Raw genomic sequence first — 12,850 nt, 5'->3', positions numbered from 1 at the left:
GCTCCCAAGCCATGGACCACCAGCCCAGAGACTTGTAAACCAGAGACATCCTGACTCCCGAAACTATGATTAAGAAATGTCACCAGATGATGATCAATCCCAGCCTCTTTTATCTTCCCCTTTAAAAAACAAAACAAAATGAAAAAAACCCTAACTCAAAAACCAAGTTGGAGTGGATCTGAGGCTTGTCTCTCACTCTTTTGCTTGGTGCCCTGCAATAAGCACTGTACTTTTCTTCACCAAAACCTGGTGTCAGTAGATTGGCTTTGCTTCGCATGGAGTGAGCAGACCTGTGTTCAGTTAGGTAACAATACCACTTCTTTGCTTAGAACCTTTTAACTTCCTGTTGCTCTTCGAATAAAATCCATTATCATGGCCTGCAGGTGATCCACGTGATCTCCTTACCTACCTCTCCAGTTTCATACTGTGCCACTCTCCTTGCTTACTGCTCTCCAGCAAATATTTCAATAACTTGCACACTTCAAGTGCTTTCCTTCCTCCATAGCTTTTGCACATGCTATTCCCTCTGAATCTTCACATAGCTTACCCTTCTCATCTGTCCTTTTACTCAAAGAAAGCCGGCCACCTTTTCGGGAGCAGATCCTAGTCAGTCTCTATCACTGCTACTCTACTTATTTCTCTCATAACGCAAATTATTAGTTTGTAAATATAAATTACTTAGTTTTAACCTCCCCTACTAGACAATGCACTTCATTGAGGGCAGAGACCATGTTTGTCTTTTTCACCATTAACCTCCAGCACTTAGAGCAATGCCTAAGACAAAAATAGGCATTAGAATGTATGTGAATGAATGATTCTATTTTGTGTTTTTGGGGAAGCCTGGACCAGTGAATTACTTTACAAATGCAGATGCTTCACACTTAAACGTTGTGTTCTAGTTAGTAATGCAACAACAAAACACACAAACAAAAGAACGCCACACATTCACTCAAAACATTTTGCACTTTAAAAATTATCAGTGCCTCCAAACTTTTCCCCCCTCACGTTGTGTCCATCTGCCCGTTCAAGTCCTTTATCATTTCTAATAAATGGTTTTTCGTTTTCTAAACTGATTTATAAGAGCTATTTGTATGTTAGACTTTGATCGTTTGTTTTGCAGGTATTTTTTCCCAGACCGCCTTTTGACTACTTAGTTTTTGTTTTAATCCTAAACCTGAGCTACTCTAGTAAGGAGGTGCTGTCTGAGGTGACTCCAGAAAACCAGGTGAAGCTGGTTGGGTGGGAGCGTAAAAGGGCATGGTAGCAGGAGAGCACAGGGACTGTCAAAAGGGAAACAACTATTGATTACGCAAGTCATGGCCCGCCTATCCTCCTGGTATCCTAGCCACCTACAGCCACTAGCCACCTCCTTCAGCCCGGAGCCTGGCGCGCCTGTCTGACGTCACGGACGCACCACACAGTTGACTCGGGCCGCGCAAACTCCGTGGCCGTCTACCGGGCGCGCAGAAGCGAACATTCTCGCGGCACCGGAAGTCCAAGGCACGTGACCGGGTGACAGCGCTCGCTGGGCTGCAGGGCTCGCTTTAGCTGTTGCGGCACGGGATGGCGGAGGCGCCTCCTGTCTCAGGTACTGTCCTGGCCCGCGCGGGACTGGGCCCCTCTCAGGGAGCGGAAATTGAGTCAGTGACGAGTCCTAGGGCACCGGCCATTCGTATCGCGAGAGTGGCGCGTACTAGGGTTGGAGATAGTGGCTCGGAAGGGCCAAGCCACGCGCGTCGTGCGAACCGAGATCTTAACCGTCCTTGACTGCATGGTGAAGCCCGGCACCTGGTTTCTAAGGAAAATGGGTTTGTCCCGCTGTGTCGATGTGGGTGTCCCGCCCTCTCCAGGCCTCAGCCCGGCCTTCCTAGGGCAGCGGTATCCGACAGGCACGCGTCGGCCGGGTCACCGCCCGTGACGGTGTCGGGCTCTGGACGCGCGGCGGGTTTGCTTGCTGCGCTTAAGATGTATTCGTGTGTCCTGGGGCAGCGGCGCGTGCGCGAGCCGAGCACCCGTGGTTTCCAGTGTCAGCTTGCCACGAACTCTCAGTGTGAAGTCTCGTTTTCCTCATCTGTGAATTGGGAGTAAATAAGTCAATTACAGTGAAGGTACCCGCCTCTGCTGTACCTGTTACACAATTGTTAGGTTACTTCCCCTCCCGGAGTTGCCTTTGTGTGCAGAGACAGCCTCATTTGGCTGTTAATAAAACATCCATTTCCACTTCCTTCAGGGTACCTTAGATCTTTGTTTTCCCAACTCTTTGGACAGTGACCGAAAAGGAATATTTTACGTGGTGACCTCAGTGCACACAGACATAAATGTAAAAGCGAACCAAAAATTTCAAGAAACAGTGGTTTTCCTTACTATATGCAATACACTCTACTACATATTTCGTTGGAAAAAATACTTGTCCCAACCCACTGCATGATTTGATTTCATGACCCACTCTTTCTGAAAAACAGGGCAGCAGTTTGCAGCATGAGGTTTGTGAACAGTCATGAATTTGAGGCTTCGTTCTGCTACCTAGCAGCTGTTGGGGCACCAAGAAGAGTATATATGTATTTGTGTACTTGGTGGCAGGTAAAATGTATTTACTACTGTGGGTCTTGGTCAGAAAAGTTGGATAACACACTGCATTGGTGTACCCTAGTCCTGATTTAGGTATTAATTCATCTTGGAGTGTAGGGACCTTGTTAGGCTGGTGTTTTGTTCTTCTCCCACCCATTTTTCCCCCAAATCCTCTAAATTGGGTCTGTTGGTCTTCCTATCCTTAGGCTCACTTCTGGCCCATTTCTACACCGATCAGTGTTTGAAGCAGAATTGAGTGGGGCTAGTTGTGAGTCATAGTTTGGGACTATGGTGCTGTGCCCCAGGTTACAACCTCTGCCCCACCTACTGAGGCAAAGTCTCCTAGTCCAAAGACCTCCCCAGTCTGTCTCCTGTGCCTTAGTTTGTTTTTGCCTTAGTTCCTATTCCATGTTCTTATTTCAGCATCATCTCTAACCCACACCTCCATCCCCACTCAAGGTTTAATTCTCTTACCTGCTATTGTCTTGGAACACCAGCCCAGTCCAAAGGGTATCTTTCTGCCCATGGGCAGACTCTCCAGTGCCAACTTTGTCTCTGGACTCTATAATCTACAGTTGGATTTTCCCTTACTCTGTTCCACCCATCCACTGGTCACCTACCATGATATTATCTTGGACCTTATCTTATCTTATCTTGATCTGATCTGATCTTATCTTGGGTACCACTTGCACTATAGCCAAGCCTTGGGGATGAGACATCCTGTTTATTGAGTAACTTCCAGCTGCTCAAAATAGTGAAAAAATAAAGGTGTCTCATATCTTTGTGTTGAGTTTCCTGTGCCCTTTTCCCCTTCCTCATGTCTCTTAAGGATCTTTCAGAGGGCTTTGCCCACTGCCTCATGTCTGGTGGAACACATACTTTATTTGAATAGGTGCTGCCCTGTATAGATTCTCAAGTTGCATCAACTCTTTGCTACTTAACATGAAAGCACCCTCTTCCCATCCTTTACCAGGCTATTCTGGACAACTTTACTGACATTTTTCTGCCCCTCTTACAGCCTTGCTTCTTCAAGCAGAAGAAAACTACACAATACCCACTTGGTCTAATCTACCCATTCCCCCCTCTAAGTTATCTCTTATATTTCTGGAACACCTTCTCTGCCACCTTCTGAATTTGTCTAATCCTCTTGCCGTTTTGTAAAGCCCTCCACCCCACCCCCAGAATTCTGCCCATTGAAAGCTTTCAGGACAAATCGTGGATTGAGAGAGAGGTTACCCTGTGACCTTTATGATCTCTCTCAGTTCTTAAGTATATGTTTCTGTGGTATGGGCCACCCAGCCTCTCACATTGGAGTGTAATGTAAGAGTGTGATCTGTAGGGTCACATAGCCTGGGGTGGAATCCTGAATCTGCTTTGGAATACCCCTGTGGCCTTGGGCAGGTTACTTACTCTCTACAGTGTCTCAATTTTCTCATCAAGAATGTAAGGATTAAATGAGTTAACGTATGCAAAGTGCTTAGAATAGTGCCTGACACATGTTAAGTACTTAATAAATGTTAGGGCTTATTATTAAACCTGAAACCCGCAGGCTGTGCACTGCACCCATCTGTGGTCAAGTCTGTGTTTCAGGTAGTTTGTAGTCCTAACAGCAATGATAAAGCACTATTTTAACCACTTTATACATGTTACTAACCTTGCTTTAATCTTCATAGCAGCTCTTTGAAGTAGGGATTCTTACTATTCCCTTATTGAGATTAAGTAACTTGCATAAAGACACAAGTGATGGGCAGGGAGTTAAACGCAAATTCCAGGCCCTATGGATTCATAGAATATTCTGTATGCTACACATAGTTCTGACTTTGCTACTAACTGGTTTTGTATCCTTAGGCAAATCATTTCATCTTTGACTTCAGGGACTGAGTTGACTCTAAAGAAGCATGTTAGGGGGAAAAATGAGTAGGTTGAAGGGGCATATGCTTAATTTTTTTGACTCTGGAATTCTGGACCATATTACAGAGATTATGTATGGAAAACCTAAAATATATTCCTGGGGGGAAGAGATGAGATGTACTCATCTGCTAAGTACTGTCTGTGTGAAGTCTTACTTAAATTCCACAATGACCCTTTGGAATAGTATTACCAACTTTTGTCATGTATGAGGAAACTAAGGCTAAAAGCAATCAGGTGGTATCCCTAAGCTCATACGATAAGTTGGAGGGCCAGACTTTAAACTGATTTTGGCTGACTCCAAAGCCTGTTTACTTAATGCTACCTTAAGAGTTTTGAAAGACCACATTGAACCTGCTGATTGATGTCTCACCCCGAACTGTTTGCTGACCTTACATTTGTCGATAAAGATAAACGCGTTTATAAATAATACCCGATAGCCCAGATGAGCAGTTTTCCTTAGCAATTCAGCAGTAGCTGTTGGTGAGGCTGCTGGATATGAGATGATCAGTCTTCCACAAGCACCTTGAACCTACCACCTTCACAGGAAACATAGACCTTGTATAGAGACTGTTTTATACAAAGTCCCTAGGAAGGTAACTTTTAGATATGGCTTACAGTCTTCGGGCTTCATGAGTGACCAATTAATTTCTTTACTTGCATGTCTGTTTCTTATGTCCTAGGTACTTTTAAATTCAATACGGACACTGCTGAGTTCATTCCTCAGGAGAGAAAAAATTCTGGTCTAAACTGTGGGAGTCAAAGGAGACTAGATTCTAATAAAATTGGTAGAAGAAATTATAGTTCACCACCTCCCTGTCACCTTTCCAGGCAAGTCCCTTATGATGACATCTCTGCTATTCATCACAGTTATCCTTCAGGAAGCAAACCTAAGAGTCAACAGACTTCTTTCCAATCCTCTGCTACTAATAAATCACTCAAGAGCCATGGCCTTCCAAATCAACCTTGGCAGAAATTGAGGAGTGAAAAGCAGCATATCAGAGTCAAGAGAGCACAGGGTCTCACTGACCAGACCTCAGATGCAGCTGGCTTAGAAAGTGTGGCCAAGTCAGAGAGTGGGACAAACCTCAGAGAGCACAGCCCTTCGGAGAGTGAGAAGGAAATTGTCGGTGCAGATCCCAGGGGAGCAAAACCCAAAAAGGCAACCCAATTTGTATACAGCTATGGTAGAGGACCAAAAGTCAAGGGGAAACTCAAAAGTGAGTGGGGTCACAGAATGACTCCCAAACCTGAGGAGGCGGGACCTGAAAACACCAAACCTGTGGGGGTTATCCACCCTGATTCTTCAGATGCATCCTCTAGAAAAGGAGTAGCGGATGGTTATGGGGCCAGGCGCAGCGAGCAGAGAAGATACCCACAGAAGAGGCCTCCCTGGGAAGTGGAGGGGGCCAGGCCACGACCAGGCAGGAATCCACCGAAACAGGAGGGCCAACGGCAAACAAAAAAGGAAAATCTCAATGAAAGACCAGCAAAATCTGCCTGTGACAATGGGAACTTGGCAGTTGCCATCAAGTCTTCCAGAAGGGTTGACCCAGAGAAATGTGCTGTAAGGAGGCAGGATCCTCAGGTAGCATCTTTCCCCCGAGACAAACAGAACCACATGCTAAAGAATGTGGAAACACATACAGGTAAACCTATCTGAATGGGTGGAAATGTTTTCTCTCTCTCTCTTTTTTTTTAAAATTTCTGAATAGGTAATATATTCATACAATTTAGAAACCAGAAAATATAAAAAGGTACATAGTAAAAGTCTCTTTCTCTCCTTGTTCATCATCTCCTTGGGTCCTGCCACCACCTGCTCCCCTCCCCAATAGGTAACCACTTACTTCGTTTTTATATATCATAAGCAAATACAGGTAAGGAACGTTTTTCTTAACAAATAAGGAATTTTAAAAGTGCAGGTATGGGTGGTATAGATGTTTGGTTACAAGAGTTGTTTTGAATTCTGAAAGCACAAGTAGGGGGTGGTAACATCACTGCCTCTCCTGGTTCCAGCCTGCATCATCTCTTGTCTGCTTATCTGCAACAGTTCCTAACTAATCTTGCCATCTCCAGTTTTTCTCTTTGAGTTCCCCTCTCACGTCAGCATCAGAAAGTGATCTTTCTAAAACACGTATTGACCTGCGTCACTCCCCTGCTTACTTCTGTTCACTTTTTCTCGTCACCTACAGATTCTGCCTTCTGCCGTACCCAACAGCCTCATCTTCTGCTGCCTCAGTCCCCCCCCCCACCACATTTTACTCCCTGGACTGTATACTGTCATCTTTCCATGCTGTTGCATATGTGGCTCCTTCTGTCTACTACTCAGCTCACTGGTGAATTCTTACTCATTTTTCAAAAGCTATAGTCACATGTCCAGAAAACCTTTTGTCACGTCCACAGATAGCATTCATCTTTTCCAGCTCTGTGATATGTCCTTCCCTTACATATACATGCTTCTTTATAGCACTTACCACTGGAAACCATCATTTGTTTATGTGTCAGTGCCCTCCACTAGTTTATATGCTCCTTGAAAGCAGAGACCATATTTTTCCTTTCAGTTTTATATCTCTGTTGCCTAACAGAGCTCTTAGAACACAGTAGGTACTCAGCTCTGACTGTTAGAAAGTTCTTTCTTACATTAAACTGAAAACTTCTTTCCTGTAAATATTTCCTATCTCCTAGTTCAAATTCTGTCCTCTGGAACTACACAGCAACTAGTCTCTCTCCTCACAGCTTCCTTCCCACTCATTGCACATCAGCTCTTTGCAGTATTTGAAGACACTTCTCATTTTACCCTGAGTATATATTTTATCCAGGCTAAATAGCTTCATTCCGCCAGCTTTTTCTCATGGACCTTCACCATTCTGGTCTCCCTCCAGTTTAATGTGACATACAGCCTAACACAGGGAGCCACCACCTGCCCAGGCCTGTTTTTACACAGGCCTATAGTTCTAGTTCTCATTTGCTTCACCAGGCAGTCCTTCTTGGGATCTCGACTTGTGCGTGAACAAAGGCAATGTTATACCAGAGTTGTTCTTGAATCCTCAAGGCTGGTTAATAGTTTCCTATTGCTTCATAAATTACCACAAATGTAGTGGCTTAAGATAACACAACTTTACTATGTCATGGTTTCTGTGGGTCAGGAGTCTGGGTATGGGTTAGCTGAGCTTTCTACTCAGGGTCTCACAGGACTGAAATTTGGCCAGGGATGCAGTCTCATCTGATGTGTGGGGTCCTTGATGCTCACTGGTTGTTGATAGGATTTAGCTCCTAATGGATGTAGGATTGAGGTCCCCATTTTCTTGCTGGCTGGGGATCACTCTCAGCTCCAAGGGGCCACCCGCAATTCCTTACCACATGGCCCTCTTCACAGCATGGTAGTTTGCTTCTTCAGAGCCTACAGGAAAGAATCTGCTACAGATTCTTTACATCTCTCTGACTTCTGTCTCTGATCACTAGACTCTTTTAAAAGGGCTCACTTGATTAGATCAGGTCCACCCGTACTTGAGGGAGGATTATCCAGGGCATGCACACCAGGAGCTGGGAATCTTGGAGGCCATCTTAGAGTTCTGCCTAACAAATCTCTCTGGCTTCACATCCCAGCATTTTCTTGAGACCTCTTTATTCATATTTATTGAGTAGATGCTGTGTGCCAAGCACTGTTGTAGGTACTGGGAATACAGCACTAATGAGATTTACATTCTGGTAGGGAAGACAGGTAGAAAGCACTTAAGTATTTAATATGTCAGGTGATGATAAGAGCTAAAATATAAAGCAGGGTTTTTTTAAAATTTATTTTTGGCTACATTGGGTCTTCATTGCTGTGTGTGGACTTTCTCTAGTTGTGGCGAGCGTGGGGTTACTCTTCGTTGCAGTGTGCGGGCTTCTCATTGCAGTGGCTTCTCTTGTGGAGAGTGGGCTCTTAGGCGCGTGGGCTTCAGTAGTTGTGGCACACGGGCTCAGTAGTTGTGGCTCGTGAGCTCTAGAGTGCAGGCTCAGTAGTTGTGGTGCACGGGTGCTTAGTTGCTCCACGGCCTGTGGGATCTTCTCGGACCAGGGCTCGAACCCGTGTCCCCTGCATTGGCAGGTGGATTCTTAACCACTGTGCCACCAGGGAGGTCCCATAAAGCAGGTTAAGAGGACAGAGTAACAGGGGCGCCAGTTTACATAGGTTGGTCTCTTTGATGAGACATTTGAACATAGACCAGAAGGAAGTGCAGAAGTGCACCACGTGGCTCTCTGGAGAAGGGCATTTCAGGCAGAGAGAGAAGCAAGTGTAGATTGGGGTGGGAGGGGGGCGTTGTGAGCAATGAAGAGGTGGGCAGTAGGGGAGGTCAGAGAAATCACAGGGGCTGGGTCATGTGAGGCTCTTAGATTTGGTTCTGAGTAGGAAGATGAGAAGCAGCTGGGAGGTTTTTGGAGACGGGATGGCATGATCTTACAAGCATTCTAAAATGATCACTCAGTCAACTGTGTGAGGAATGGGCCCTAAGGAAGCAAGGGAATGAGTTAGGAGGCTGTTGTGGTAATTCAGGTACTTGATGGAGACTTGGATGAAGGTATCAGTGGTGGAAGAGGTAAGACTTGGTTAGACTCTGGGTGTATTTGGGAGGTAAAGCTGACAGAATTTACAGATAGACTGGATGTTGGATGCGGGAGCATGAGAGGAGTCCAGGACGCAGCCAGGGTGTTGTGCCTGAGCAATGTGGAAGGCGAGAATTGCCGCACAGTGCAGTGGTAGCGCATGGGAGGGGAAAGCAGTGTTTGTTTTTTAAACTTTTCACTTTGGAATAATTTTAGATTTATAGAAAGTTTGCAAAGATAAAACAGAATTCCCATACACTCTTCACCCAGCTCCCTGTAATGTTAACATCTTCTTTGTCAAAACTAAGAAATTAACACTGGTACCATGGTACTGACTAAACTTCAGGCTTTTTTTTTTGGCCACGCCACGGGGCTTCCACCGAGGCTTGTGGGATCTTAGTTTTTTGACCAGGGATTGAACTCATGCCCTTGGCAGTGAAGGCACAGAGTCCTAACCACTGGACCGCCAGGGAATTCCCCCCAGACTTTAGTTGGATTTCACTAGTTTTTCCACTAATACCCTTTTTCTGCTCCAGGGTCCAATCCAGGATATCACATTGCATTTAATCAGCATGTGTCCTTATTCTCCAATCTGTGACAATTTCTTAGCCTTTCCTTGTTGGAAAACGTGTTTTTGCGTATGTTTTGCTTTGTCTCCTCCTTGTTCAGGAAAGATGAAGAATTTGGTTAAATTTATTAGATTTGAGTTGTCTACTAGATTACCATATGAATATGTTAAGTAGAGAGTTGGATATAAAATTCACAGAAGAGATCTGGACTAGAGATTTAAATTTGGGCATTGTCAGTGTAGAGATGGTGTTTAATGGACTAGAGGAGGTCACCTAAGGTGTGAGTGTAGTTAGACAAAAAAAGAGTGAGGATGGAGCCTACCTAGGCTTGGCTGGAAAATGAGCATCCAGTAAAGGAAACGGAGAAAGAGTAAACTGAACTAGGATGTGAAACGTTCTAAACACCAAGTACAGAAATTCAAGGAGGAGGGAGTGATAATTGTGCTAAATGCTGTTATCAGTACAGAAGGATAACTGCACATTGACTGTTGGATTTGGCAATGTGAAGGTTACTGGTCTTTTTTGGGGTTTTTTGAATTTTATTTTATTTATTTTTCTTTACAGCAGCTTCTTACTAGTTATCTATTTTATACATATTAGTGTATACATGTCAATACCAATCTCCCGATTCATCACACCACCACCGCTCCCCCACCCTGCCGCTTTCCCCACTTGGTGTCCATACGTTTGTTCCCTACGTCTGTGTCTCAATTTCTGCTCTGCAAACCGGTTCATCTGTACCATTTTTCTAGGTTCCACATATATGCGTTAATATATATTTGTTTTTCTCTTTCTGACTTATTTCACTCTGTATGACAGTCTCTAGATTGATCCACGTCTCTATAAATGACCCAATTTCGTTCCTTTCTATGGCTGAGTAATAGTCCATTGTATACGTGTACCACATCTTCTTTATCCATTCGTCTGTCAGTGGGCATTTAGGTTGCTTCCATGACCTGGCTATTGTAAACAGTGCTGCAATGAACATTGGGGTGCATGTGTCTTTTTGAATTATGGTTTTCTCTGGGTATGTGTCCAGTAGTGGGATTGCTAGGTCATATGGTAATTCTATTTTTAGTTTGTTAAGGAACCTCCATGCTGTTCCCCATAGTGGCTGTATCAATTTACATTCCCACCAACAGTGCAAGAGGGTTCCCTTTTCTCCACACCCTCTCCAGCATTTGTTCTTTGTAGATTTTCTGATGATGCCCATTCTGACTGGTGTAAGGTGATACCTCATTGTAGTTTTGACTTGCAATTCTCTAATAATTAATGATGTTGAGCAGCTTTTCATGTGCTTCTTGGCCATCTGTATGTCTTCTTTGCAGAAATGTCTATTTAGGTCTTCTGCCCATTTTTGGATTGGGTTGGTTTTTTTTTTTTAATATTGAGCTGCATGAGCTGTTTATATATTTTGGAGATTAATCCTTTGTCTGTTGATTCATTTGCAAATATTTTTCCCATTCTGAGAGTTGTCTTTTTGTCTTGTTTGTAGTTTCCTTTGCTTTGCAAAAGCTTTTAAGTTTCATTAGGTCCCGTTTGTTTATTTTTGTTTTTATTTCCATTACTCTAGGAGGTGGATCAAAAAAGATCTTGCTGTGATTTATGTCAGAGTGTTCTTCCTATGTTTTCCTCTAAGAGTTTTATAGTATCCGGTCTTACATTTAAGTTTCTAATCCATTTGAGTTTATTTTTGTGTATGGTGTTAGGGAGTGTTCTAATTTCATTCTTTTACATGTAGCTGTCCAGTTTCCCCAGCACCACTTATTGAAGAAACTGTCTTTTCTCCATTGTATATCCTTGCCTCCTTTGTCATAGATTAGTTGACCATAGGTGCATGGGTTTATCTCTGGGCTTTCTATCCTGTTCCATTGATCTATATTTCTGTTTTTGTGCCAGTACCATATTGTCTTGATTACTGTAGCTTTGTAGTATAGTCTGAAGTCAGGGAGTCTGATTCCTTCAGCTCCGTTTTTTTCCCTCAAGACTGCTTTGGCTATTTGGGGTCATTTGTGTCTCCATACAAATTTTAAGATTTTTTTGTTCTAGTTCTGTAAAAAATGCCATTGGTAATTTGATAGGGATTGCATTGAATCTGTAGATTGCTTTGGGTAGTATAGTCATTTTCACAATATTGATTCTTCCAATTCAAGAACATGGTATATCTCTCCATCATTTGTATCATCTTTAATTTCTCTCATTAGTGCCTTAGTGCCTTATAGTTTTCTGCATACAGGTCTTTTTTCTCCCTAGGTAGGTTTATTCCTAGGGTTTTATTCTTTTTCTTGCAATGGTAAATGGGAGTGTTTCTTTAATTTCTCTTTCAGATTTTTTATCATTAGTGTATAGGAATGCAAGAGATTTCTGTGCATTAATTTTGTATCCTGCTACTTTACCAAATTCATTGATTAGCTCTAGTAGTTTTCTGGTGGCATCTTTAGGATTCTCTATGTATAGTATCATGTCATCTAAAAACAGTGACAGTTTTACTTCTTCTTTTCCAACTTGTATTCCTTTTATTTCTTTTTCTTCTCTGATTGCCGTGGCTAAAACTTCCAAAACTATGCTGAATAATAGTGGTGAGAGTGGACATCCTTGTCTTGTTCCTGATCTTAGAGGAAATGCTTTCAGCTTGTCACCATTGAGAATGATGTTTGCTGTGGGTTTGTCGTATATGGCCTTTATTATGTTGAGGTAGGTTCCCTCTGTGCCCACTTTCTGGAGAGTTTTTTTTTTTTTTTTTCTGGAGAGTTTTTATCATAAATGGGTGTTGAATTTTGTCAAAAGCTTTTTCTGCATCTATTGAGATGATCGTATGGTTTTTATTCTTCAGTTTGTTAATATGGTGTATCACATTGATTGATTTGCGTATATTGAAGAATCCTTGCCTCCCTGGAATAAATCCCACTTGATCATGGTGTATGATCCTTTTAATGTGTTGTTGGATTCTGTTTGCTAGTATTTTGTTGAGGACTTTGCATCTATATTTATCAGTGATATTGGTCTGTAATTTTCTTTTTTTGTAGTGTCTTTGTCTGGTTTTGGTATCAGAGTGATGGGGGCCTCCTATAATGAGTTTGGGAGTGTTCCTTCCTCTGTAATTTTTTGGAAGACTTTGAGAAGGATGGGTGTTAGCTCTTCTCTAAATGTTTGATAGAATTCACATGTGAAGCCATCTGGTCCTGGACTTAGGTTTGTTGGAAGATTTTTAATCACAG

General features: G+C 43.1%; 1 protein-coding gene across 3 annotated transcripts in view; it reads left to right on the top strand.

Moving 5' to 3' along the window:
• The first annotated feature begins 1,466 nt into the window (after nucleotides 1–1,466).
• NFX1 (nuclear transcription factor, X-box binding 1) overlaps nucleotides 1,467–12,850 on the top strand; it is a 79,408-nt gene continuing 68,024 nt past the window's right edge. For all 3 annotated transcript variants that reach the window (XM_082627944.1, XM_082627943.1, XM_082627942.1), the window contains exons 1-2: nucleotides 1,467–1,588; nucleotides 5,160–6,125. In XM_082627944.1, coding sequence (XP_082484070.1) covers nucleotides 1,564–1,588; nucleotides 5,160–6,125 — 991 coding nt within the window. In that variant the 5' untranslated portion in view covers nucleotides 1,467–1,563. The remainder of the gene's footprint in view (nucleotides 1,589–5,159; nucleotides 6,126–12,850) is intronic.

The sequence above is a fragment of the Mesoplodon mirus genome (genome assembly GCF_964341445.2).
Source record: "Mesoplodon mirus genome assembly, chromosome: 1".
NCBI lineage: Eukaryota > Metazoa > Chordata > Mammalia > Artiodactyla > Ziphiidae > Mesoplodon > Mesoplodon mirus.
This window is presented reverse-complemented; position numbering and strand designations above follow the sequence as displayed.